Source organism: Struthio camelus, chromosome 2, assembly GCF_040807025.1.
Source record: "Struthio camelus isolate bStrCam1 chromosome 2, bStrCam1.hap1, whole genome shotgun sequence".
Taxonomy (NCBI): domain Eukaryota; kingdom Metazoa; phylum Chordata; class Aves; order Struthioniformes; family Struthionidae; genus Struthio; species Struthio camelus.
Window position 1 is genome coordinate 171,565,180 of NC_090943.1, and position 27,236 is coordinate 171,592,415.

Genomic DNA, 27,236 nt, shown 5'->3' on the forward strand with positions numbered 1-27,236 from the left:
CCAACATTTGTGCATTGAAGGCTTGTCATCACCAGTGTTGGGCCATGCAGAGAATGGTGGGAGGAGAAGATTGGCAAGGGCTGCAGGGGTGGCCTGCACTAAAGGATCAGCAGGAATTCGAGACCAAACCAACTTCTCATTGCCCTTGCTCCTGTTGAAGGTGTATAAAATGGATGACCTCTTTAGAAGAAGCAGTTTGCAGGAGTGCAGACCCCTAATGGCCAGCCTTTGAGAGTCCAATGCACAGGCTGTTAATCTGTCCAGATTTTTACCCTTTGGATAGGAGCTGGAGCAGATTTTACACCCACAGAGCACTTGTACCAGCGCATCAGAGCACAGCAAGCCAGTGTGGCCTTGGATCATCTTTAAAGATTTTTACCAAAAAGGAAGAAAAAAAGAACACGTCTCTGACCAGCGGGATAAACTGCAAGCCTTTCTCCTCTTCCTTCTCTTCACCCTTTGACCAGCTCACCCATTTATGCCTTTAAGGACCTTCCCTGCTGTATTCCCTGATCTATCAATCATGTCGAAGCCCAGATGTTGATGTCAGGGAGACGCGCCGCCCTGCAGCCCCTCTGCTCTGGCCTTGCCATGTCCCCCGTGGGCAGGAGTTCCTGCCATTGGCCACCCGCGCATCCCATCACCAGCAGCTCTTCCAGAATCACAGGCGAGCAGATATAGGAAGCAATCACGATAGGATCACCAAAGAAATAAGAGGCAGGTATGGTTAAGAAATAGAAAATTTGGGCTGGCTCAAAACTTAGCTTTGCTTGTTTTCCTCCCCAAGCTCCCTCTGAGTGGAGAAGTTTTAATATATAGTAAGACTGCTTGCACTTCAAACAGCCTCCTGGGTAACTGGGCATGGAGGTGCTTCTCCGTCTGATGGGGTCTAATTCAGCATAATAACTTCAGGTGCTTTGGAGACGAGCGTTTCAAGCCAGGAAATCTGCGGCTGCCACGGCTGGTTCTCACAAGGCACAAGAGGCAGGGAGGTTTGAAAGAAAAATCATCTACGTTTGAAGCCTCTTGAAAAAAAAAACTTATTAGTCTGTGCCAAACTAACAGCGTGGGCCAAACGATCCACAGGCAGAGGAGCTCTTAAAGGTCTTGGAGAGCATGTGGACAGTTGCCAAGAGTGGAGCTTTGGAGGGAGAAGACCCGGAAGCAGTCTGAGCCTTGAGGATTTCCAGGGCCAGAAGATGTTTAACCACCCTGGATGGGTTTTCCATCTGCAGATTTGTCCCCCTGCTTCTCCTCAAAGGTTTGAGCTCCGCCACAGCAGTGGCAGGGACCTCGGGGAGGAGGAAAATACTGGAGCTCAACAGGACGTCAGCACGGTGGAGGAGCAAGAAATGATTTTTACAGGATTTATATGCAGTAATTCATTGCAATTCCTGCGTTTGCCGGACGCAGGGAGCTGCTGTTGTGAAGCACCTCGCAGCGTTTTGGCGACAAGTCCCTCAACACTGCTGGGAAGAGAGCGCCAGTATCCGCTGGTACGTGACGGACACACCGTGGTGGCCAAAGACAATCACTGCAACTGTTTGCGACATAACCTAGGATGACACCCAGGAGGTGGAGTGTCTTTACAGAGCTAGAAATCAGCCAGCAGCTACCTGGAGGGAAGGACATAGGTTCCTCGATGACTGCATGTGCTTCATGTCTCGATGAAAGGACAAGCTGGCCAGCAGCAAAGAGCACAGCAGCAGGCTGGGACTCAGCTTGGCATCAAACAAGGGGGAAGAAAGACCAAGAAAGACCAACATCTGATGGCCACTGCAGCAAAACCAGAAAAATGCTGCTTTGCCCAAAAGACAACAAGAAAAAGCTGAGAATATGCAATATAAGCAGCTTGGATCTTCCTTCACATTTGTGCGCTAAGGGAGACCAAGGATGCCAGGCAGTCACTCCCCAAGCAAGCGCAAGATAGTAAGAGAAAACCACACAAAGACACACAACTGGTAGCTGCCACTAAGAGGGCTAATGTGGCTTTTCTTAAAGATCAGGCATGCGTTAAGTTTAATGCGTTAGATACGTGACATGAAAAAAATTTACTGTAGGAACCTGTTAAACTTCCACCAGCTAATGAGAAAATCCGAAACAACCTCAGACATCATCAGACTAGAGAAATACAAAAGAGAACAACACGCGATCTAAGAAAAAGTCCCCGTATTTTAATTTTCTGCAGGAAAGCATGCAGCTGGCACCATGAAAAAAAAACCACACTGCACATGGGGGCAAAAAAAAAAGTGATTTTTCCCAAGGAAGTGGCACTTCCCCGAGTAGCTCTTGTTAACCAGAACTGACCAAGTTAACCTGAGAGTTACTGATGCTTCATGTGAATAAATTATAAATTGGGTCAGAGTTCCAGGTATTTTGAGTCATTTGAGTGATTCCTCACATGTTCCCAGCAAAATAGCAAAAGCTTTAATTAGCTTCTGGTTTCGACCCTAAAGTAGGCTTTTTCAAAGAGGCAGATCCAGAACACGGCCAGCCAGGACCGTACTGGAAATCCCAAATTCAGACCCATTTAGGAACACGACCCGAAAGTACCCAAATGTATAAAGCTCATGCTGACTTTGTTTGTGCCTTGACTTACCATACGCAGATCCCGCTTCCCGGTGATTTATTCCAGCCTACTTCCCCGTGTAGTTGCACAGTAGCCTTGTTGTTTAATCTCAGCATGTCTCACCGCTTAACAGTTCCCGAGGGGGAACAATTTACCCACAGGCTTCAAAGCAGCTGATGGCACCAATATGAAGATAGGTATTTACGGCACTGTGCTCGCTAATAGACGCCATGGGGGAAAGGCTTATTTAATACCGACCAATTTTACAGATGCAGCAGATAGAGGAAGCCGGACTGACTTCCTCGCCTTTGCTCCGATGCGCTGTGAGGGCTGAACGCTGTCTACAGGCAATGGCACCGTAACCAGCCCCAGACATGCTTCTTCCACCCGTCACTCAAGTTTTGCATCTGTAAAATGCCTTGCAAGGCGCCCACTCCTTGGTGCCATCTCCAAACCTATCGCAAGCCCTTCCCAGGACTGCTGGGCACGAGCTCCCAGGCAGAGCCCACACAGACTATGCACAGAGCTATTAAACAGTGGTGCAAGCACACTTCATCCCACATTTGCCCCGCTTCTCGCCTGTCTTCAGTTCGACGCAGCACGCGTTACTGCCCAACAATCTCCTCTGGGCCAGGTATTGTACCTTATTTCAGGAGCCAAGTGGGAGCACGCCAGAGGGTGGCTTAGCAGGGACTCACGGACCGCGGCGCTCCCTTTGGAGCTGAGCAGCCCTCCTCCCCAGCCCCAGCCCGCTCGCAGCAGCCGGATCCCTTCGGCAACTGCAGCAAAACTCAAAATGGAAAATTAATTTAGGGAAGCCGCCCGTGCAAGTTAGCCATCTGCTAACGTGACGTAACCGGTGGCACCAGCAAGTAGCATCAACCCGCCTGCCTGGACCTGGAGCTGTGCTCAAGTCTTACAAACTGCTGCTCTGTTTAAAGAACTTATCCAGAGAGTTATAAAACCTGGGCTTAAAGGGTAGCTCCCCAGAGCCGAACCCTTGGGTCCTCACAGATCTCCATCTGCTGAGCCTGGCTCTTGCCATACACACACGTACGGTCCAGAAGCGAGGCTGGCGGCAGGAGCAAGCAGTGCCTGTGGCAAAGGTAGAGAGACTCAGAGCGGCATCAGCATCAAGCCACAGAGCAAGTCGCCTTCAGCATCCGCAGTGTGGGGCAGCCAGCAGGGAGGGCAGGGTGCCCTCGTCAGGAGCCTGCTCGTTAGTCCTCCTTGGAGGACATGCCTTCACGGGCCTCGCTCCCTAGTGCTAGATGATCCTTGGCACCTGGCAGCCTCTCCCCAGCCTCTGCCAGGAAATCTATGCCACAAACTCACAGCCAGACCAGGGGACCTACAAGGGGAGGATGGGATGGGAACGAAAAGCAGTAGCCTTCATCTTAGTACAACCTGTTAAAACAGTCGGTGAGTAAGCCGACAAGACTGTGATTGCAGCCAGCAGAAAGTACCCCAGCACCAGCACGGTGCCACCAACACACACAAGACAGGTGCCAGGTGGCCGGCTCTGAAAAACCCTGGGGAGCACCTGCAAAAGGCCGTGTTTCTCCCTCCCTCCCCACTTCCCACTTCGGCTTCCTCTGGCGCATGGTGCCGAGGTGGACGATGAGACCAGCCTGACCGGCTTTGCCCCGACCCGACCGCTTCTTAGTGCCGGAGAAGGTCCTGGAGCCCCAGGGACATTCCCGGCGCAGGGAGGGAGAAGCACTGTCCATGGTTGGGCGGCCTCGTGTCAGCAAGCTGCCAGGGAGAAGAGTGGCCGAGATGGAAACATCAACCTCACCGCCTCAGCCTTGTATTTCAAGTAACACTTTAAACATATTGGGTTTTCTTTTCTTTTTTTCAAGTTGGAGGAATTTGCTGAAATCAACACAAATTCACGGAGGGGCCCACTCAGCCGAATCCATTGTCTTTTCCAGTGAAAAACGCTCTGGTCAGAAGGAGATATCAGGCTGCGTCTAGAAGCCCTGGAGGCCTCCAGAGCACACCTTGAAGCACCATGCAGCCGGGCCAGACCTGCCGACACCTGAAAGCAACGTGTCCCCAGGGATCGAGAGCGCCTGCAGAACAGCCCAGTACTTTTGGTTAAGAGGCATACGGTACCAGGTTAGAGGTGATTTGGTGATCAGAGGGAAGAGCTACAGGGGAGAGAGCTTTCGGAGCTGTATTTCACCAACTGCTTCCCCAATCTGGAATTGCAGGTTCCTCTGCTCCCCTTAGAAAGTTGTACAGTTACACAAACACGCACACACACACGGATTAGAGAAACTTCCCTTGGGGATGGCTCAGCTAAAGGTGACGATCCTGCCCCAGGATGATGGTCCCAAAACTCCTGATGCCAATGGTCTGGGGCAGCATTTTCCAGCCCCTGGGAACAACAGACAAACAGGTGAGGATGCTGGAAATCCATGTTCTCACTTTAAATTAAAATTAAAGCTTTCTCATTTATTCTCCTTTCCTGCTGCAGCCAGAGCAGGCCAGCCCTGTACAACGGCTGGCATCCCTTTCATTAAAAGCTCACGCAGGATGGGTACGCACGGAGCAGGTCAGAGTTACGGCCCACGAGATGAGCAAAAGCTGATGCTCTCTACCTGCGTGTCCTGGAAGCAAGTCCAGAAAGTACTTAAGGCGAGACACTGCCAACGACACGCAATAAATTATGGATTATAATGGGCATTTTTTATGAAGGCCCGATAAAAAGCAGAAGGCGCGCTTCTTCAGGGGAAGGTAAAGAGGAAGAAGTGGCTGGAGGGAGAGCCAGACACAAAGCAGTGCCAAACCCCAGCGCCAAAGCACCCAAATTTCGAATTGCGGGGCGTCCTCGTTTGAGTTTATGCTTCGAGGACGCCAGGGCACCATCGAGCTCCTTCGCCTTCCTTGCCTGCCGCGGCTCAGCTTGCAGGCAGATGGGCTCCGCTGCTTCTCGGACACAAAAACACAGAACAAGGAAAGATTTACTCCTGTCCTAAATTATTCAAAAGAAAAGGGACTGCGCATCTTTAACAAGCCATCGTTTTATGAAGCAAGGTTAACATTTTTACTTGATTCAGGAGAATATTATAAACTCTCCGGGGTCCATTTGAGGACTTTCTACTTTGAGCAAAGGAACGGACTCAGCACTTTTTATATTATTTTGAGAATAAAATTAACCCTTAATGGCCCAAGCTGGTATGTCTCCTCCCCAGTTAAATATGGCCCGCTCAGCAATTTCTCCCCATATATAATTACAGGCTGCTATCCATCATCTGTAGGAGAATGCTTTTCTGACACTCTAAAAGTGACACGGTAAGCACTTTTACTAATAGAATAAATATTCTAAATATCTCTTTTATATTTTCATTTAAATTGGAATATTTTAAAATAATTGTAGGGACACAGCCTGCGTGGCCAGGGCTCCGCTGGAGGGAGATGGCGGGATGGCTCTCTTTTCCTTAGGAGGCGATGTTTATCCTGCCCGCCATCCTCTCCGGGCACTGCCGCAAAAAGTAATTAGGCAAAGGCTAATTTATTAGCGTGTTCATCCCCTCCTGCTGACATCCCGCTCTCCTTACAGCTCTTAGTTTTGGCTTTTCTGCCTCCCTTTGCACAGCTTTTGCCCGGTAGCTGTTTCTCCCCCAAGAAGGGATGGTTTCGCCTTGCTTTGCCTGGGCCAGAAAGTGCCGCTTTTCGTTGCGTTGGCGCCTTGCCACGCGCCGGGGCAACTTGGACGCGAGCCTGGCGGGCTTCGCGTGATAACGCCGCCGTGCCAGGCGCTACTCGAGCGCCAACTGCTTCAGCTCGGCCCGTCCACCCCAGCACATCTTGGCTTCACCTTCCCTCTCGCCGGCTGCATTTTGGGACTACTCTTGCCAACAAGCGTCTTTGCCCCCTTGGCTTTGCATCTCCCACCTGCACCCTGGGATGGGTCTAAGAGCAGCCCAGCAATTCGCTTTATTGACCTTATTTATTTGCTTTTAATTGATCTTTATCAACAAGAGCTACTGGAGTGGAGGAAAAGAGGATACGAGCCTCTTCAGGCTCCAGTTTGGAGAAACACATAGCTCCAAGTGTCCAGCAGTTCATACAGGCAAATTCCTTAGGGAAAAGCAGCCTCAGTCCTGAGGAGGGGGGAAAAACTTTCAGGAGCAGCAAGTCTGCAAAATCATGTCGAGACAGACATTTATTCATGTGTCTCTATTAAATGCAATAAAATAATATCATTCTACAGACCTGCTGGGGTCCCTGCAATCTGGCAGACTTTACAAAAACAAAATGATTGTTTCATTACTGGCTTGTTTTTCAGCTGGAGAGCTGGTTTAAAGCAGCGTTTGCATGGTCGCTATCATGGTTTCAACACGGTACCTACCACAGCCTCCACTTTGGAGCAAAAGTTGGCATTTTGTTCTGCTCACTCACTGTCAGCACACATCGGTGGCTAAACCCAACCAGATAATTTATCTGATGCTCTCCTCTATGTAAAGCCTCCAGGCAAAGTACCTGGAGAGAAGCAGAAGGAGAGACGAGGAGGGGTCCCATCCTCTAGCGAAGTCAGCACGGGGCTCCCAGGGATGATACAGCATTGCACAGGACATAACGAACGCTGGACCAAAAAGCCACCACATAACTGCGTGCAGAACAGAATGGGCCACCAGCTCTCAACTACATCAGAAACGCGTAACCTCCATGCGTCTCAGAGCCCGCCTTGGTCTGTTTATTAATCCTTTTTGGCAAATTACCGGCTACCCTTTCTGAATTATTACTCTCCACTTCCGGGGTTAGGTACTCTCGAATATGATGGTAAGTTGGTGCTCCAAGTTGGCCTTTCTGAACCCCTCCGTGTCACCTGGCAGTCCACGGTGCGTTTCCTAAGTAGAGAAATCCCAAGGAATTTGGGGATTTTCACTCCCATGTTGGCATGTGGCTAAGGCGGCTCACAAGCATCCACCTTTACTTCCATGCTTCAGACCTCCGTGCTACAATAGCACTTTCATACAGACACATCAAAAATAAAATCTAAGGAGGAAACTCTTGGCCCAAGAGATAACGTTGCATGCTTGTAGTTAACAGTCTGGAGAAAGCCTAGGACACAATCGGGGTAGATCAACATGGCAGAGCAGGAAGCTACAGATCCACTCTTAACACATACAAACGACTTCATGTCATACCGACAGTTGTCTTTACAAACTCCTGCCTCTAGAGGTGAACAGAAATTCATCTCTGCATAGAACAAGCTACTGCAATTTGGCAGCTGCAAGTTCATTTGCAAGGAAGGTCCGTCACCGGCAGCGCCCTGCTGCTCTTCACCGGTCCATGACTGGGGCAAGCAGCCCTTAAAAAAGGCAGAGGAATGTTTAAATAACCCTAGTAATGGCAAGGAACTCACGGAAAAACAGATTTTGTTTTTTATGCAAAGCAGCAGAACGAACAGAATGATTACGGCGCGGTAACGAAATAGCAGGGCACGTTGGGGCCCTGTGTCCAGCATGGTCCACCTTCTCCCTTAGTTCAACTAAGCCATGCAACAGCCGGGCAGAGGAGAAAACCGTCTGCCAGGAGCTGCCAACAAACACTGAGCAGCGGGAAACGTTACGGAGGCCCCGGAGCAGCTCCTCCCAGGGAAAGACTGGCACGGTGACTGCGAGCCGCAGCATCTTTCATTTGTTTCCTTTCTGCCTGCCTGTAAGGAAACAAAGCCGTTTTGCCCATAAACCTTTGGAAAGGCGCAGGACTGCTGTTCATCACGGCCAGGTGTTCGGCAGCTTCCAGCTCAACGGCTCCCTTCGGTGCTATAGCTCGCGTGAAAAACAGCTTGCGGATTACCAACACGCTTAACAAGTGGCGCGGCTCCCTCCCACCGGTACTTCAGCCAAAGTGCATCAAATCACCGCAGCCGGCTGCGCGGGCGGGGAGAGACGCGCCGAGTGCAGTCCCCTCTTTTACCTTTTCTCCCATGGGGCAATAGCCTTTGAGGAAATCCTGGCACACTTCGGCTTTCCGGGACACGTAGACGTGGCTGTACGGGCAGTTGCTGTTGCTGCAGATCCCCTTCAAGAAGTAAGAGCACACGGGCATCTGCAAGGGCAGAGGATGGTAAAACCGTTAGCGCTTCCCTCGCCAACCCGCGTAGATTAGGAGCCGTTCCAACGCCCAGAACTGAAATAAAACCATGACACGCATAAAATAAATATATGCCTTTTGCCAGCCACTGATCCCAGAGGTATTTTTAGCTCTTCTATGGAGCTCTTGCAATACAGTTCCCTGACATTGCACGGTCCCGTTGCATCTATGCACGGGGGCAAACCCGCTGCCGTAGCATCCTTCAGGCTACTGGAGAGCGGGTGGAAAGAGTGAAAACTGCCATCGTGGAGAAAACTGCCTCTTTACACAGTACAGAGAAGGGACAAGGGAACCGTAATAAACTCGGCCGTCACGGGGTGGAGGGACTTCACCGAGCGGCAGATCCGCCGTCCCCTGCCACCGTGAAGCTGCCGGCACTCCCGACTAACCTTGAAGAGGAGAGAAAAGCAGGTGGCTGCTCTCCAGACTCCTTCGCTTGCAAAAGACGCCAACTCAAGCGCACAGCCGCGCTGCCAAGGGCCGCAAACCTTGTTTCCCAGGGGCGCTCACGAGGCTGCATCCAGAGCAGCCACTCGGGGCGTTCCCGCGCTCTCCGTCACGGTGCTTTCGCAATGGAGCAGGGGGAAGCGAGAGCGCGAGCGACGCTCTTCGCCGTCCTCTGCCGCAAACCACAAAACTTGCCCTTCCCGCCAGCTGTTATAATCCCAGACTCCCAGAATCACACAACGGCTGAGGTTGCAAGGCACCTCTGGAGATCATCTGGTCCCAACCCCCCCCTGCTCAAGCAGGTGCCTCTAGAGCACGTTGCCCAGGAGCGCGTCCAGGCGGGTTGGGAAGATGTGCAGGGAAGGAGACTCCACAAGCTCTCTGGGCAACCTGCTGCAGCGCTCAGGCACCCTCACAGTCAAGAAGCTTTTCCTCATCTCTCCATGGAACTTCCTGTGTTCCCGTTTGTGCCCGTTGCCTCTCGTCCTGTCGCTGGGCACCACGGAGAAGAGCCTGGCCTCATTCTTCAAGTATCTGCAGGGGGAGTGTCAAGAGGATGAGGCCAGTCTCTTCTCCGTGGTGCCCAGCGACAGGACAAGAGGCAACGGGCAGAAACTGAACCACAGGAAGTTCTGTCTGAACATGAGGAGAAACTTCTTGACTGTGAGGGTGACAGAGCATTGGAACAGGTTGTCCAGAGAGGTTGTGGAGTCTCCTTCCCTGGAGATATTCAAAACCTGTCTGGATGTGATCCTGGGCAACGTGCTATAGAGGAGCCTGCTTGAGCAGGGAGGTTGGACTAGATGATCTCCAGAGGTCCCTTCCAACCTAAATGATTCTGTGATCCTCTGGACACTCCCCCCCTTCCGATACTTGTACACGTTGATCAGATCGCCTCTCAGTCTTCTCTTCTCCAGACTGAACAGGCCCAGCTCTCTCAGTCTTTCTTCAGAGGAGAGATGCTCCAGTCCCCTCACCATCTTTGTAGGCCTCCGCTGCACTCTCTCCAGTAGCGCCACGTCAATTGAAACCAGCAATTGCCAGCCCACGGAGATATTCCAGCATCCTTAACACGCCGGCTACCGGCCGCAACTTCCCGACCCGACGAGCCAGTTAGGAATCGCACTAGCTCCATGCTGATGCCCGGCTCGCCGGCGGGCCCGCGCCATTTCCCGAGCTGCCCTTACGTCGAGCCCTCGGTTGGCCGGCGGCGTCTCAGTCCTGCCGCTGCGAGCGTCCCCGAGCCAACTTTTACAATCCAGCAATAGCCGCCGCCGCAATACGGGAAAGCCCCTCTCCCTGAAGGGTACGTTAGGGTTTTACCTAAATCGCCTCACTTGAGGAAAAGAGGGGGAGAGAAATAGAGAGGGCAGGGGGAAGCCGAAGGGAAAGAAAACAAAGAGTCTTTCAAAAGAGAAGGGCTTATTTTTAATTGTCTTTTAACTGCAGACATTAACATAAAGGACAGGGCTCTCCGGGCTATCTTTTTTGTTGGGGGCGGCGTGACCGTAAATGATTCCCTTAATGCACTTTTTGATATAGAGCCCAAATTAGCTCTAATAAAAAGGCATAATCAAGCCAGCTCTTCTATGAAAATAAACTCCTCCTAGCTGTCAAGCCCGAGCCATTATCAAGAGGAAGCAGCACTCTCATTTCAATTAACCTCGTTTGCACCCCACCACGTCCGCGCAAATAACAATAACATTAATTCAAGGCACCGGGGTGGCGCGGCCACCTTCGATAGCTCGGAGCGAGCACGCGCGCGTGCGCGTGGCAGCGGCTAATGAACCCGCCACTCGACGCGCGTTGGCAAACGGCTCGCCGCAGAGCTTCGAAGCGCCGTTAGGGCAGGAAAACGCTGATTCTCGCCGAACTCCTCGAGGGCGAAAAAGCCGTCGCAGCAGCAGGTGCTCGCCCACGTCCCAGCCTCGCGCTAACCCTCAGGCGCCCGCTGCCCTCCGCCCCGTCGCTCGCCGTCACCCGTTTCTCCAAAGCACCTGGGGCACGCTGGTGGCTCTGCGTGGCCTGGCGGCATCCAAATTCCCACGCTGTGCTTCCCGCTCCGGGGGCAAGTCCCCTGCCGCCGCGTTTCCCTGTCCCAAGGGCTCGTTTTCCCCCTGTGGGGCAGGTACCACGGAGCAGTCATCTGCTGGCATCCTTCATTGACCGAGCGGGCACGACCGACTTCTCCCACCTCTCCGCCGCAGACGGCGCGTTGAGTAACGAGGGTATCGCTACCGCGGCCAGCAACCCCGCGGGCTAGCAGGGAGCTCAGGAAGGCAAACGGCCAAGTCGCTCCGTGCTTCGGGATAGCCCACGCCCCGCCGCTATAAATCTGGAGCTGGGGCTGACCTGCTGGAAAGTAGCTGTGCCGAGAAGGACCTGGGTGTGCTGGGGGACAACAAGTGAACCGTGAGCCAGCAACGTGCCCCTGTGGCCAAGAAGGCCAAAGGGATCGTGGGCTGCATTAGGAAGAGTGTTGCCAGCAGGTGGAGGGAGGTGATCCTCGGCCTCTCCTCAGCCCTGCGGAGGCCTCCCCTGGAGTACTGTGTCCACTTCTGGGCTCCCCACGACAAGAGAGACATGGCGCTGCTGGAGAGAGTGCAGCGGAGGCCTACAAAGATGGTGAGGGGACTGGAGCATCTCTGCTCTGAAGAGAGGCGGAGAGAGCGGGGCCTCTTTAGCCTGCAGAAGAGAAGCCTGGCAGGCGATCTCCTCCATGTGTACAAGTATCGGAAGGGAGGGTGTCAAGAGCACGGGGCCAGACTCTTCTCCGTGGTGCCCAGCGACACGACAAGAGGCAACGGGCACAAACGGGAACACAGGAAGTTCCATGGCGAGATGAGGAAAAGCTTCTTGACTGTGAGGGTGCCTGAGCGCTGCAGCAGGTTGCCCAGAGAGCTTGTGGAGTCTCCTTCCCTGCACATCTTCCCAACCCGCCCGGACGCGCTCCTGGGCAACGTGCTCTAGAGGCACCTGCTTGAGCAGGGGGGGTTGGGACTAGATGATCTCCAGAGGTGCCTTGCAACCTCAGCCGTTGTGTGATTCTGGGACTGTGAAATCACAGCCAAGGGGCCTGAGCTCAGCTGGCGAGCTGAGAGCTCTGATCCGCTTCGAGGCGCCCAGATCAGAAAGGAATAATCCTTCTTCTCCGAGGGACACGACATGCATTGCTAGAAACACACATCACCAAACATTTGTTTCCAAGGCCCATAGGAGCCTTAATATAACAGCTGGGCGATGCTCTGGTAGCGGGAGAGCTGCGCGGTCCTGTTAAAGCAGCCAATAACGCTGTATATCTATCTGAAAATCGAGTCCCGAAGTTGCAAGTAGGAGGAAGGCACAGGAAGAAGGTGCTACCAGGGCACTCCACACAGCATGCACTAAATGACCAAAGCTTAATCAAAAGTAGTGCTTTTTGGGCCGGCACAGCTCACGGGAGCTCCGGTCCCTGCCGTGCCCCAGGTGCACAGTTGTACAAGCTTCTTTCGACAAATGACAGACCAGAAATACGCACCACGGGGGCTGCGTATCCATCTAGTAACAGGACAAAGGACAATCTTAGGGCTCTTCCGGGAAGATCATTTCTCATCCCATCCAGGCTTCGGCATGCGCATCCTCGGAGCAGATCACAAACTTCTGCCGGCACAGTGACACTGCTCTTGCCACACATTTACCACCCCAGTGGGATTAAAACTTACCGCCTTGTACGTTGGCTGCGTCCCTGCAAGTCCACCCAAAGCTGACACGTAAACAGGTGCCTCAAGCACATCCCAGCTAAGAGCCTGCAACTACGCTTGACCCTCAGCACCAACCCCACCTGGGCTTCAATGCTTAGCTCCTCAAGGCTACGTCCAGCCGGAAATCCCAGTCCCCTGAAAGCAGGTTATCCTGCTAAACTGTCAACTGACAATCGCTAAAAGGAAACCTAATTATTTTTCAACCCTCCTCCATGTCTTAAAGCCAAAGAGCCCCAAATACAGCCCGCACAGTGAAAACAACGGTGAAATCAAAAGCCGTTCTGCCAAACCGTTTCCCTGCCTGGTTTTTCAAAAAGGTTAATTTATATCGCAAAGCTGCTGCGTGGTGCAACGTCCCCTTCCCCTGACCGCTGCCGTGGGGTGATTTGGAGCAAAGTGTGATCTTACGGAGGTAACTAAGGATTAGACGCAGTAAGTACTCTCCCTGTGTTCTTGCTCTCTGCCCACTGGAGTTTAAGCACTCCTTAACCCAACACATGTTATTGACACTGCAAACAGCCCCAGGTGCTCCGGTTTCAAATCCGCTCCTTAACACACTAATCTCCTGATTCACCGCTTTGGTTTAAGAGGCACACTCTGCTCTCATTAGAAGCTCTGACCCTGTAATAAGCCCGAACAGCTTGGCAAGCAAACCACAAATGAACTCGATTTGAAACACTCTATAACATCGACTTCCCTCCAACCGCCATAAACGCTGCCTCCTCGGGTCAGCTCTCCAATAAAGCTGGAATGGGCTCGTTAGAAAGCCATACCAACCTTATCTTTCGAAACTTTGTGGGAAAACGAGCACGTCCCGTCCGTCTTCTTGCACGTGCCACGGAGAAACCTGCCAAAAGACCGGAGGGGAGAGGGTTTAGAGTGAGACCAGCTGACGGAACAAGCTGTTGGAAACACCGCGGCTCCCCCTTGCTGACTCGGCTTGGCCACCCCGCGCCCCGAGGTGCAATTTGTGCAAACGCACGCCGCTGCTCCGCGGTTCACTGCTAAAAGCCCATTGCACGAACCAAACTGGCACGCATCCTTCTCCTCAGAAGACCAGCTGGTGTCCCCTGAAAGATTTTGCTCTTTCCACGCTGCGTTTGGCTGCTTATTAGTAAGCAGAGAAAGGCCTGAACGGTGACGTTCAGAGAAGGTGTGCGGGAGGAGTAAGGCCCTTCCTAAAGGCTGGATTATGTGGGATGCTGCATAAGGCAAAGAGAGGCCAGCTCTGCGCTCAGGGGCATTCAGGTGTGAGCGCTAAAGAGGAGGGCCAGGGACATGCCTGCACGAGACGCCAAGATCCCAAGGCACGCAAAGGCATTTAGACTCAAAGCTCTCCTAGGAGCTATCACAGTGACAGCAGATGTTCAGATTGGTATGAACAAGCTATAAATGGGATTGCAGGGACGTGAAAAGCAGCAGAAGGAACAGCGGAAGACAAATGCAACCCTGTAATGAGTAGCTAGGTTAGCGGGTCATTGAGATCACAGCAGAGCGACATGCAACCCCTCAAGACACCCAGATCTGGACAACAAAGGATAGTTTAAAAAAAAGGCATTGAAGGAATTAAGAGATGATGGCAGAGAGATAAAGAAAGGGACTGAAGCCATAAGGCACCAGGTAAGGTGACAAAAGACAGGGAGTAAATCACCAGCGTTGTCTAGTGATGCACAGAAGTGGGATGGAGACTCACAAGATCACACGTGCTATCAATTCCTAAAGGACGCAAAATCATAGCCAAAAGCCAGACAAGGGTCACCAACATAAGAAGAAATGAGGATGCAGTAGCCATCGCCCCTTGTTCTCTGTGTAATCAGGAGTAATCCTGGCTGGACAACTCGGACACATGGGCCTCGGTGCTTGTGGGTATGTGGTACGAGAATGAGTGCAAACAAGTGAAATCAGGTTTAAAAAAAAAAAAACACTTCTCCCTCTGATATCGTCTCACATTGAGCTTTGTGCAACACAGAAACGATTCTGAGCACACAGCAATTTTACGGAGAAATTATTCAAGGAGTTCACCAGTGAGGTTGGCTTTTCTACACTTTTTAAATGACTAATAATATACTTCAATCAAACATCGGGCAGGTATAACGAGCTGGCGACGTTAATCAGTTTTCCTGTAATAAATTACCAAAGTCTCTTAGCTGCATGGTGTCACACGCTGAAGGACTGGAAACCGTTGCATGGATCTGAGTGGATCTATGAACACTCCAGCTCCCACCCATGCGACCTATCTCTGAGAAATGCTGCTAGACAGAGGTCACCCAGGTGCATCACCAGGAAGATCCACATCTACTGCTGTTTTCTGCTGGCAGGCTTGCGACCCATCGATACATGAGAGCCTTCTCATGTGGAGGCTGCTGCCGTGGCTCTCAGTTCCACTGAGAATGGAAATGTACTGCCTGGAGACCATCAAGCAAGCGAAGATGATGGATTTATGCAGCGTTTTATATAAAGGTAGGCTCTCGAGCAGATGACAACCCAGAGCAACCAGGCCTGGACAATCCCAGGCAACAAGGTGACACCAAAATTTGGAAAAAGGGAAGGGACTAGCTTTATCCGGCAGCACTTAGGGAGCATCTACCCACCAAAGGATAGTTAACAAGACTGGAAGTATCAACGCGTGCCCCATAACTCAGTCCCAAAATACCCACAGTGCTAAAATGAGGGATGAGTAGGTCAAAGGCTGTGGAAATGAGAGAGTGGCCAACTCCAACACCTTGTCCTGTGCTCTGCAGAGGGAAAGACTTGCCGAAGAACAGAGGGCATCATATCTGCTGCGCTTCAGGCAGGCAGACCTTCTTCTTCTCCGGACTGTGGACACGTGTCCAGAGAGGCCTGGCCTTGCGCGCTTCAATTCCCACTGGTCACCCTGATTTTCAGGTTCAAGCCAGCAGTTTTAAACCAGCACCCACAATTTCCTGTGGCTCCATGACTACTTGTAGGGGGAGCTGTCAAAGGTGACCAAGTAAGGCAAATTCCCATATGCAATAAAGCAGCTTATAGTTGCGAAAAGGCTACAGGAGTCTGTACCTCCCCTGGAAAACTCAGCAGTCTGTAAAAGAAGAAAAGCTGGGACGCAGCCATGCCACAGGGCAGGCTCTCGAGCCACTCAGCTTAAACCCACACTGCTCTGACAGTAGCACCATCTGCCCCGTTCACCCCCAAATGCATTAATCAGGACCAACAAAGTAGCTCAGTCTGGTCAGATGGTCCCTTTGGGGCATGGCTAACTATTTCAGCCTCAGTTTCTTCACCTGGAAAACTGCAATAGTATTTTCTGCCTGACAGCAATTAGTAAATGACTAATAATTCTTATTTTGACCATATTTAAGAGCTGTTGTTTTAATATTATCACTAATTCTTAAAACACATGACAATACATGCTACTTTCATTCTTGGTTTTAGAGCTTCTGTAGTATGATACGGAAGCTTACTTATCAGATGTAACTGTATTGCGGATGGCATCCAGGTCCACCATATGAATGAAATATTTCTGTAATCCTTACAGGCTGTGCAAAACAACCAAATGTGTATATTTAACTTGGAGTCTGGCTGTGCAATGCTGAATTGGCATGAACAGCACTTTGTAGATGTAAAATGCTGCGTAAATTCAGAGTAACATTATTAGAAGGGATTAAACAGATCATGACTCTCCAGTCTGGCAAGTTGGGATAGAGTGGGGGGACTATACAGAGTTATAAACGGTGCCAAGAATGAGGTTAGGGAATGATTATTCCATACTTCCCATAAAACATGAATGAGGAGGCACCCAGTACAGTGGTCAAGCAGCAGGTGGAGGAATCACTTTACATGAGTGAGTAACTCAGTTGGGCAACCCATTACCATAAATATGATAGGTTAAAGAAAGGACTACATGACAGTTTGGCTGCAACCTCCAACAGCTGAAAACCCTACCAAGCAGCAGCACTTGACTGCCAGAAGTTGAGAGGTCCCAGGAAGGAGAAAAAGCCTTCTCTGAGAGCCTCAGTTCTTGGACGGCTCCTGTCAGTGCCCTCTAACCCAAGAGAGTTAGATAGACCCTCGGCCTGGCCCAGAACCGTGATTCTTGTGTTCTTACATCTCTGTTATTTAGGTGTTTCCCTGGGGAATATCACATGAGCAAGCACCTAAGCCAACCAATATTCACAGCTCAGGTTAGTGTGATGGGCCAAAGCATGTGCTTGCTGTGTCCATCCATACCTGGTGCAGACGGCCACCTTCTCTGGATCATGGATATAGGGGCAGCTCTCTCCACGATTACACTTGCCGAAGCGGTTGTAGTACATACAGTATTCCTTCTTCTTCTCTTTTTTCTGTTTGGCTTGACGAATGATGGCCAAACTCCGCTGAACAGCACGACTAAACAGAGGGAGACAGACAGGTTCAGGTAACATCTCCCATGTCAACACATCAACCTAACTTGCACAATGACATAGAGAAAACAGGTGGACAGCACCTAAAATCTCCGAGAAGCCCAAGTTCCACTTTTCAAGAGAGTGAGATATTGAGGAAATTCTCAGTAGGCCATAAGCTCTTAAGTCACTTTGAGCTTTGGACAACTTTACCCTGAATCCTAAAAAAACTGCAACATGTTGCTGCAGCGGTGTCCCCCAGGGGTCAGTACTGGGTCCATGAAGTTCAACAAAGGCAAGCGCAGGGTGCTGCACCTGGGCAGGAATAACCCCAGGCCCCAGGACAGGCTGGGGGCTGACCTGCTGGAAAGTAGCTGTGCCGAGAAGGACCTGGGTGTGCTGGGGGACAACAAGATAATTGTGAGCCAGCAATGTGCCCCTGTGGCCAAGAAGGCCAAAGGGATCGTGGGCTGCATTAGGAAGAGTGTTGCCAGCAGGTGGAGGGAGGTGATCCTCGGCCTCTCCTCAGCCCTGCGGGAGGCCTCCCCTGGAGTACTGTGTCCACTTCTGGGCTCCCCACGACAAGAGAGACATGGCGCTGCTGGAGAGAGTGCAGCGGAGGCCTACAAAGATGGTGAGGGGACTGGAGCATCTCTGCTCTGAAGAGAGGCGGAGAGAGCGGGGCCTCTTTAGCCTGCAGAAGAGAAGCCTGGCAGGCGATCTCCTCCATGTGTACAAGTATCGGAAGGGAGGGTGTCAAGAGCACGGGGCCAGACTCTTCTCCGTGGTGCCCAGCGACACGACAAGAGGCAACGGGCACAAACGGGAACACAGGAAGTTCCATGGAGAGATGAGGAAAAGCTTCTTGACTGTGAGGGTGCCTGAGCGCTGCAGCAGGTTGCCCAGAGAGCTTGTGGAGTCTCCTTCCCCGCACATCTTCCCAACCCGCCTGGACGCGCTCCTGGGCAACGTGCTCTAGAGGCACCTGCTTGAGCAGGGGGGGGTTGGGACTAGATGATCTCCAGAGGTGCCTTGCAACCTCAGCCGTTGTGTGATTCTGTGAGACTGCTGGAGATCCCTTCTCACCTCCACGACTACCTCTCTCCTCTGATTGTACAGGTATGGAGAGAGCTTCCTGCAGTTTTCAGGAACACAGTGAAGCTGAAAATATCCTTTCCTGTGCTGGGATCATAAGCATGGGATGATATCGAACTATTCAGAGGGCACTTCAGCATCTGCTGCTGCCAGCTGACCCACTGGGCCCCCCGGGGCTATTCATGGGCTTCCAAGCGGGCACCTGCTTATCGACCTTAGTGAATGAGGGCCTGCGTGACAGCCGCAGGAACACAAGGTAACACCAAACATCAGAGAAGCTCTACACTCATCGCCTGGTACCGCTTGAAGCTACTTAAGGATACCACAAGTTGCTTAGCACACATTTTCCATGAGCTTCCAGCTGAAGAGGTAATTACCCAGCAGCTATAGAGCTGTATGTGATCAGGAGGAAGAGGGGAAACGGTGAGATCTGAGGGCACATATTTGATCTCTCAGCGTGCAGATAATTAAGATGGCACAGTGCGGTCAGCTCACGTTGGCAGAGGACGCTGTGCTCTGGATGGGGGCACGCAAAACCACTGCCTTAGATTCTCTGGATTTTTGCACGCATTGCTCCCGCAGAGACCAGGGATAAGTATACATGCATATACATATATGCGCATATACGCATTTCCGCTGTCTGTCTTAGTCCTACTGGTGCCAGAACCACAGGCCCATGGGTCACAACAGCGTTACTCGTGATAAATGCCAGCTCAAGGGAACTATCCGGGGGAAACACAGGTTTTTAACTCTAAAATTATTGGTGGTCTGCAGCTGTCAAGTCCACGTGCGATGAGAAAATGAACTTTATACAGGCAAAATACTAACCAGGAAAGGCCCTCCTCAGCTTCCTCCCTACTTCAGCAGCAGAAGTGCCACCAGCTCTTTCATTAGAAATGGCTTTTCTTCAACCATTCAGTGACTATGGAGGGGGGGCAGCAAGCTCTACCATAAATAAACCTGTTGGTACCCATGGTGCTTCTGAGGCTAAAACAAGACAAGCCATTAGAAGGCATTACGGGGATTTAGGAGAAGAATACTTCTCGGTTTAAATTATGATGTTAAAAGAGGGCTCTCCCGCAGTCGACACATCTGCTGAGCGCATTACCAGCCCGACTGCCAGCACACGGACCTCCGCGACCGCCCTGCCAGCCAAGCACGCCAAGCGTTCGCAGCCGGGGCTCTACGGCAATTAATCCTGATGGCAAATTTTAAAATAATTGTTCCTAGTGACACACAAAAAACGTCAAGCTGGCTTTCCAGATATCCGAGCAAGCTCCGCCTGGATATTTAGAGAGAGGAAGTCAGGACAGGGAAGGAGATTAATCGGTTTGGCTTTGCTTTTGGCAAACGCCTAAGTTGTTCTTTAATTATCACAAAGGATGATCACATTTGATATGAAGCATGTGTACCAAGCCAGGGGCACGTGATGGACTGTACAACAGCACTGGCAATTGTTATTGGGGTGGACAGGTTCTGATAAAATACAGCTGGAATCTGGCATTATCTCTGCGTGTAGACACATCTGGAACAACCACACTTCTGGAATAGACCTCAGTCTACCGCAATGAAGGAGGCCTGGGCTGCAAACCATCGTGCTTTAGGATACGACGATACGTCGCGCGCGGGCAGCACGAAAAGGAAGGCCAGGCAACGAGAAAGTCAACGGGGCGCCGCTGCGTGCGGCAGGGTCCGGCCGGGAGCGGGGACAAGGAACGTGCTTTCTGCTTAGCTCAGGACCTCTCCGTAGCGGAGGGCGGGAGAAAACCGGTGGCCTTCCAGCCAGTTTAGTAGCTGCGCCTCCAGCTCCTCGCGCTGCGGCCGAGCGTGCCGCTTTCCCTGGGGCGTACAGACCTGGCAATGTAGCGGCTCGTGGCGGATCTGTTCAGGCAGCCAGACGGCGAGTAGCCAGGACTGTTGGGCGTAGAGGTCAACCTCACTGTAGGAAACGAGAGGAAACAAATCAAAAAACACAGGCGCGGTGACGACCGCTCGTTTTTGCAGGAATTCACGCGGCTCCTTGACGTCTTGGCGATGAAGCCGGCGAGCGAGCGGGCTCCCTGCGCGCGAGCGGGTCACTCGGGCCGCCGGAAGGCCATCTGCTCCGCTCAGCAGAGGGACCAGCCCGGCCCGTGCCTCTCCATCGGAGGCACCTCGGCGTCTCGCATCGGCGCCGCGTCCCACGGCCGCGTTTGCGTTTTGCTCGCGGGGGTACCAAGCAGGCGCTTCGAGTTGCCGTCGATATATTTTTTATTTTTGGATCTCTCTCTCGCTTGCAAAGAGGTGCTAAAACCGGAGCGGGAAGAGGCTAAAAAGTACAAACAAAACTATACCGAACCCCAAGCGCCGCTGGGTTTTTTCAGCATCTTGCAGCATCGCCCCGTCTCGGGAAAGGAAGAAAAAGCCCGCGCGCCGCCGAGCCCGCCCGCCGCCGGCCGGCCCCCTTCGCGGCGCCGTGTGCGTTTTGGGGGCGAGCAGGTGCCAGCATTAGGTGTACGTGACCGCCAGCCCCGCGTCCGCGTGCCCTGCGGGGGGGGGGGGACGGCCGTCGCCTTCGGCGAGCGCTCGAGCCTTTCGGAGCGCGGTCGTGCGGGAGCAGCCGGGTTGGGGACCGCGCCGCCGGCAGGATTTCCGCCCCGTCGTAGCGGTCGGAGAGGGAAAACAGGCGACGAAAAACAGCCCCAGGCGGCCTGACGTCTTTCGCACGGCCCGTATCTCAACGAAGCCGTGTTATGATATGTAAACCAAGAACGTTTCAAACCGTGGAGGACCGCCGGCGCTTCCACGCCGTCCAACCACCTACGTCGCTCCGGCGGAGCAGCAATACGCCGAAACCGCCTCGATACCTACCCGGCACGGCGACGGCCCACGGGCTGCCGGTTAAGAGAGCCCTAAGTCTGCCTTTAGCCCTTTTCGCCCCGCCGGTGCTCTTCTCCCTCTCTCCTCTCCCCCGTTGTCGAGCGGGAGCGCTGAAACGCCGCCGTCGGACCTAACCCAGGCGCGAGACGCGGCGCTCCGCGGGGACCGCGAGCTGTCATGTCCGTTAAACGCATGATTACGGCTATGATTAATAGCGGGGCCTGCAGCCTAACTCCTTTTTTTTTTCCTTTTTTTTCCCCCTTTTCTTTTTCCCCCGCTTTTTTCCCCCCACCCCACTCCTCCCAACGAATCCGCGGCCCCAACAGCGCAACGGCCCGGGCGCAGCGGGCCCCATCCGGCGCCTTTTCTAAAGGGACAAAGACCCCATCTAAAGGGACAAAGAGGGGACCAAAGGCTTAATCCTGCCCTTCCCCTTATCGAGGGAGCACCTATCCCACCACCGCGCCCGCGGTTGACTCGGCTAAAACCCGTTTTAACGCCGGACCCCGGCACGAGGGTGCTCTTACACCCTGCCGGCGCCTCGAACGGGTCACGTTAGCGTCGAGCTTTGCCGTCCGGGGCGGCCCGGCGAGCGGAAAACGTCGAGGTTGGCACTCAGGAAATTTATTTCTTTAATTATTATTCATTTCAGCGGGCTCCGCCGTTTCGGCCGATCAGCGCCAGCAGCTGCCGGGGGGTGATTTATTTCACTCGCCGGGGCTGCAAAACTCCTGGCGCCGCGGAAGCTAACGGCCGAACAAGGGATAAACCGCCGCCAGCTACCAGCGGCTCTTTCACGCTTCCCTGCCCGGCTCCGAACAGGACCAGGCGCGTCCCCGACCGCAGCGGCGCGGTTATCACCGGAAAGCGGCCCCTTGACGAAGCGGCCCCTCGTTTCGAGACGTGCCAGGAGCCCCGGGGCGGCCGCCGCCGCGGCCCCTGCACTCACCAGCGGAAATAAGCCGCTCTCTCTTCCCTCCGAGCCCTGCGATAACGGGAGAATATAGCTACTTCTAAGGCTGCCCGTTCCCACGGTTGCCGAGGAAAATCGGAAACCTGCAATAACAAACGCAACCCTCTTGCCGGCGGGGCTCGAGGTCCGGCTGATACTCGGGAGCATCTCCCCCAGGCTCCAGCGCCGGCATCACCGGCGGGTCTCCTCCTCTTTGACATCCTATTTTGCCAGGACCTTTGGCTCGTTTCCCCAATTTCACGGAAATCCCTCAACCGTCCGAACAACGGCTCCACGGTTGCAGAAGGAAATGAAGGAAAGGGTCGTCGTGAGCAAAGAAACCCGATTATTGCGTTTGCTTAATTGAAGCCACATCTAATTGCAATGTATCATACACTTGCCATGCCGTCCCACAGCCTATTTTCCTACTGGCATCTCATCAAAAATGATAATTTCCACATTACCTATGGGCCTATGGTACCTATGGGCCAGTTTGGTTGAACCAAAGACTAGAAACCAAGGACTCTTCCAACCCAAATGTCAGAAAAGGCCTGGTACTATTTTTTATTCCGATTACCTCTGCAGAATCAACGCAACTGCGTTAGAAAGAGCTATCAGTCGTTGGGCTTTCTCTGCTAGTACTAAAAATGGGGTATTTTCTGCTTGCGGACTTTCCCAGTACAGAGACAACACGTATGGCCACAACAGAGTACCCCAGAGCCAAGCCACGCTACCAGGCCACCGATTCGGCATCCCACTGCGCTTTTAACCAAGAAATTGCAAGTTCAGGATGTAGATTTTTTGTCCCAGCCTTCAGCGGGCTGCGGAGACTGGCCGTCGTGGGCAGAGCAGATCCGCTTGAGGCAACCGAAGGCAAAGACTTGGGGAGTCAAAGGCTTCACCCGCTGCATCTCTGTATGCAGTTGAGCCAAGAGGAGGCAAAAGAGCAATCCAACAAGTTCGGATGAACAGCAGAACCGCAAAGCAAAATTATATCCCAGCTTAAATAAATTCAAAGCTATTAAACGCCCAGCGTGTCTCCCGTCTCTCTGCTCTCCCAAAGATAGCATCTGGCACCGGCAGGGAGCGGGAAAACTGTTTTTTCTGCTTTTAAACATACTTTGCAAAGTGTTTAAACGCAGACCGTTCAGCAAATGTGCAAAGACTTGTACACAGCAAGTACGTGCAAGTCTTACGCCCCACCAGCCACAGTTATCCTAAAGCAAGATAAATTGGTATATGTCGAATCCACCCTTGCAAAGGAGGATGGATTACGGCTACAGCCCAAAGACAAAACGAAAGTACTGACGCACAAGAGGAAAGAGAGATTTACGGTTAGAGACCGAATGCTCCAAATAGCGGGGATAAGGCGACTCGTGCTAAAACATAAACATCTAAAAAATAGAGGTTTTTTTTTTTTTTTATAGAAAATGAGCCCAGAAGGGACCTTCTGTCCCAAAGCAGGACTAATTAAACCTGCTCCCCCAAATGACACGTTACTGAAGGAAAAGCATGGACACACTATCTTTCCGGAAAGGGAGGGAAAGAAAGATGAGGGGATCGCCTCTCCTCCGATGCAGGACACACTGGGAGCATCTCCCTTCCCACTGGCGGGTCTGGCCCTCCCACCTCTCGCCAGGGTTTACTGCACCAAGACGTTGCAAGTCCTGAGCGACTTCACCAAAGCTGATGGAAAGCCACTTGCTCTTGGTTTTGCTGGGGGCCCTTCTCATGGTCTAGTTTCCCATCTTCCCGAGAGCCTCGTTATTTTCAAATCAAGAACAAAAAGGGGAAATAGTAATTTGCACAACTTCAGCCTGTCCTAAGCTGGCCAGTGCGGTCTCATCCGCTGCCTTTGATCGAACCTTTTCTTCTTAAAGCAGCTTTGGGCCACCTAAGCAAACTAAAACCCTTGAAAATCACTGCCCTTTCCTTGCAAGGCACAACTCTTCTGCAAGCTGCTCGCTACGTGCCAACATTGGTGAGATAAGCCAGCGAATTAGGACGAGGCAGTAACTCACATCTTTAATCGGAGACAAATCCAACAGTTAAAGGGTTATGTCAGAGGCGTATTTCCTTTCAACGCTTCCCTACAAAAGCGGGACCGAGCATTCAATAAGCCATAAATAAGTGTTGTTGCGGAGAGCGCCAATCAAAGGGTCCCGCCTGCACGCTCGCTTTCAGAGACGCAATCCTCTTACAGCCGCAATAATCACTTCTACAAGCGGAGGAAGTTATGGCGACTGATAGGTCAGAGGGTTCGCCCCTGCCCTCTGCAAAGCTCAGCACATGCCCTCGGGACTCGCCGCTCACGGAGTCTCCATTTGCTCCGGTGGAAAGGTCTCACGGGCAAGTGGGGAGACCGAAGCTCTCAGCCCCCTGTTGCTGTAAGGCTCCACAACGCCATGGATGAATTTGGGTTGTCACCCACCACATGGACAAAGCAGACCAGTGCTCACGTGTCCTGGGTTAACTGAAGCACCGTCACTGAAGCACCGGCTGCTGGTGGCACGGCACTGAGGAGCCCGCAAAGCGAGGGGCGCCCATCGCATCTTCTTGCTCACACTGAGGAGACCACCTGAAATCCCCCCAGCAAAACCCCAAGAACAATGCTGCTGCCCAAATTTGCAAAAATCCTCCTGACGTATCTACGGCTCAACCTCCCTCCCAGAAACTGCGTTTGGGGCTGGCATTCCTCTGCTTGGCCTCCTAGCACCTAAATTAAACCCACCAGTGGATCAACTGAAAATGAGTCAGAGGCTTGAGTCATCAAGTCCATCTCCTCATTGCAAGGTAGGACCTACTTCACCTATGTCTCCCCCAAGCAGATCATGTAACCTGTCCTTTAAAAATCCCAATAACAGGGATGTCAGTCAACCCAGCCAACTTCCTCCAGCACCTCCTACTCCTCAACCTTCAAAACCTCTCCCTAGCATCAGATCTGCATCTTGCCACAGTTCAAGTTCCTTACTTGGCTGATCCACCTGGCTGTGGAGAAGACATCATTCCCTTCCTTTGCTCAGCTGATTATGAATATGGAGGCCGTCTCCTCCTCTTTAGATGGAGCAGACCCAGGTCCTTCACTTTTGTAGCCATCACTTCGTTCTCCCCCAGACCCTTCCAACCGGCCTGACCCTGTCCTGAAACCAAGTCCCCAGAGATGGAGCCAGTGGTCTACCTAACACCCTCCCAAGCGGAGCAGAGCAGAAAGGTCCCTGCCCCCATCTCAAAGGTTTCACCCCTCCTTACACACTCCAGCAATATGTTCGCTGCCTTTGCCATAGCGCGTTGCTGGTACAGCATTAGAAGATGCATTACAGAGGCTGGTCCTTAACAGCAGGAGCGCCCTTGACTTGCTTGTTCCCTCCTGTTTTTGTGTAGCTTGTTGCTCCTGCCCCAAGGGTGGTACGTTGGACTCATCATTTTTTCAGGTTGTTTTTCCCATTTCTTACAATTGCTTTGAATTACCATGTCTCCTGACAGCAAGCAGCAGCTCTACAGGAGAGTCTCCACAAGTACCTAGAAGTAAGTGCCTGATCCCATGGACAGGCAACAGGAGTTAAGAGGTTCAGACACTCTGGAAAATCCCATTGCTGGTAGCAAAGCTCTTGGAAATCCAAGATCACTGGCACCGAGCTTTGCTTGGTCCGCCAATTCCTGAGCTAGCTTTATAGACTTCTCTCCCAAGCCTTCAAATGCTGATTCCTCCCCACCCTCCTCCAGTGCGGCAGCAAAGCCAAGGATTAACAGCTTATGGCGGGACTGCGGATGTCCACACAAGCCGCACGGACACACGCGCACACATGCATGTCCATACTTGCAGAGGGAGCAGCGAGGAGGAAGGCGCGCGATGTGTGCCCAGGTAGCCAACCGTTGAAATTTGTCCTGGACAAGGCAAAGTGGTGAAAACGGCAGCCACGGCTTCAGCCCCATAGCGTTGCTGAGCCTCCCTTTAACACTCTGGGGAGGGAGACTACCTGCAAACGAAGCTTCAGCAAGTCGGTGCCCCTCTGACCTCCGCAGCACCGGCATCTCTGCTATCATCTGTGCACGTCTGCATTTCCCAGCCGCAGGCCCTGGGTGGCTAATCCTTGCTTTAAGCTAAATCTCCGCCCTCCTCGCCCCCAGAGACGATGTGCAGGAAGCGTTTATCATCGTTGCCTCTGCCACCTGACCCAAATTTCTCTCTCGTGCCGCTCACCGCCTACGTGCACGCGTTAGCGGGGAGTTAGTTACTCTTTGTGGCAATGTTGCTGTTTGCTCCCAATTTTCCTCGTGTTTTTCAAACTTCCCGAAGCGGCTCTGTTCTCCCACTGTCAGGATTTTTGTGCCTGCCCAAGGCTCCTTCCCTCCATCCCGTGCTCATAGCCACTTGCTTTGTCTTTCCCAGCGTAATTGTCCCCAAAACCCAGCAATAAAGCAAATACGGAGCAAAACACATTTGAGGGCCAGGCTCAAACTCGAAAAACTGCTTAAGGTACCGTTAAAAACGGCATCGAGCACAACGGGAGCAGACAACGCGCCTTTCTGCCTCCCGCCAGAGTCCACAGGCAAGACTCGGGTTTGCTTGAAGATACATGTAAAACCAGCAACCGCATCAAAACGACAATGTTTCAAAGTTACCTGCAGAATGAGCCTCTTGGCACTCATAGGTCAAGAGGAAATGTAATTTGGTAAGCATAAGCAAGACATTTAACCTTGGGAGGTTTATTTAACTTCAAACTGCCTAGGACTTAGCTAAAGGTTAAAAAAAAAAAAAAAAAGGGGGGAGCGGGAGGCAAAATTAACAGGGTTTCTCTACAGGCTTGAACCACACCTGCTACTCTCTGAGTTGAGAAAAACTGGATTTTCTTAAATTACCTTCAAAACTGCTTTCCCTTCAGGGCTGCTGTGTTTGAAGGGCTGGCTGAGCTCCATCTCTTTAAACAAAAACAACAAAAAAAAGAAGGTCTCCCTTCCCCACTCGACTTCTCAGGGACCTCGTCCAGAGCGTGGACCCACGCGCAGGAGCAGCGGCAAGCCACAGGAGGTGACATGCCGCAACGCGCAGGCTGGGGACACGCCGGCTTAAAGCCGACTTTGCTGCCAAAGCCAAATTGTCGGCT

At 52.3% G+C, this 27,236-nt stretch overlaps 1 protein-coding gene across 2 annotated transcripts in view; it reads right to left on the reverse strand.

Moving 5' to 3' along the window:
- The window catches only part of ZC3H3 (zinc finger CCCH-type containing 3), a 167,634-nt gene that overhangs the window by 31,672 nt on the left and 108,726 nt on the right, over positions 1-27,236 (reverse strand). For both annotated transcript variants that reach the window (XM_068933518.1, XM_068933517.1), the window contains exons 6-9: positions 20,175-20,259; positions 17,074-17,232; positions 13,645-13,714; positions 8,504-8,635 (exon numbers count right to left, since the gene is read on the reverse strand). In XM_068933518.1, the coding sequence (XP_068789619.1) occupies positions 8,504-8,635; positions 13,645-13,714; positions 17,074-17,232; positions 20,175-20,259 (446 nt within the window). The remainder of the gene's footprint in view (positions 1-8,503; positions 8,636-13,644; positions 13,715-17,073; positions 17,233-20,174; positions 20,260-27,236) is intronic.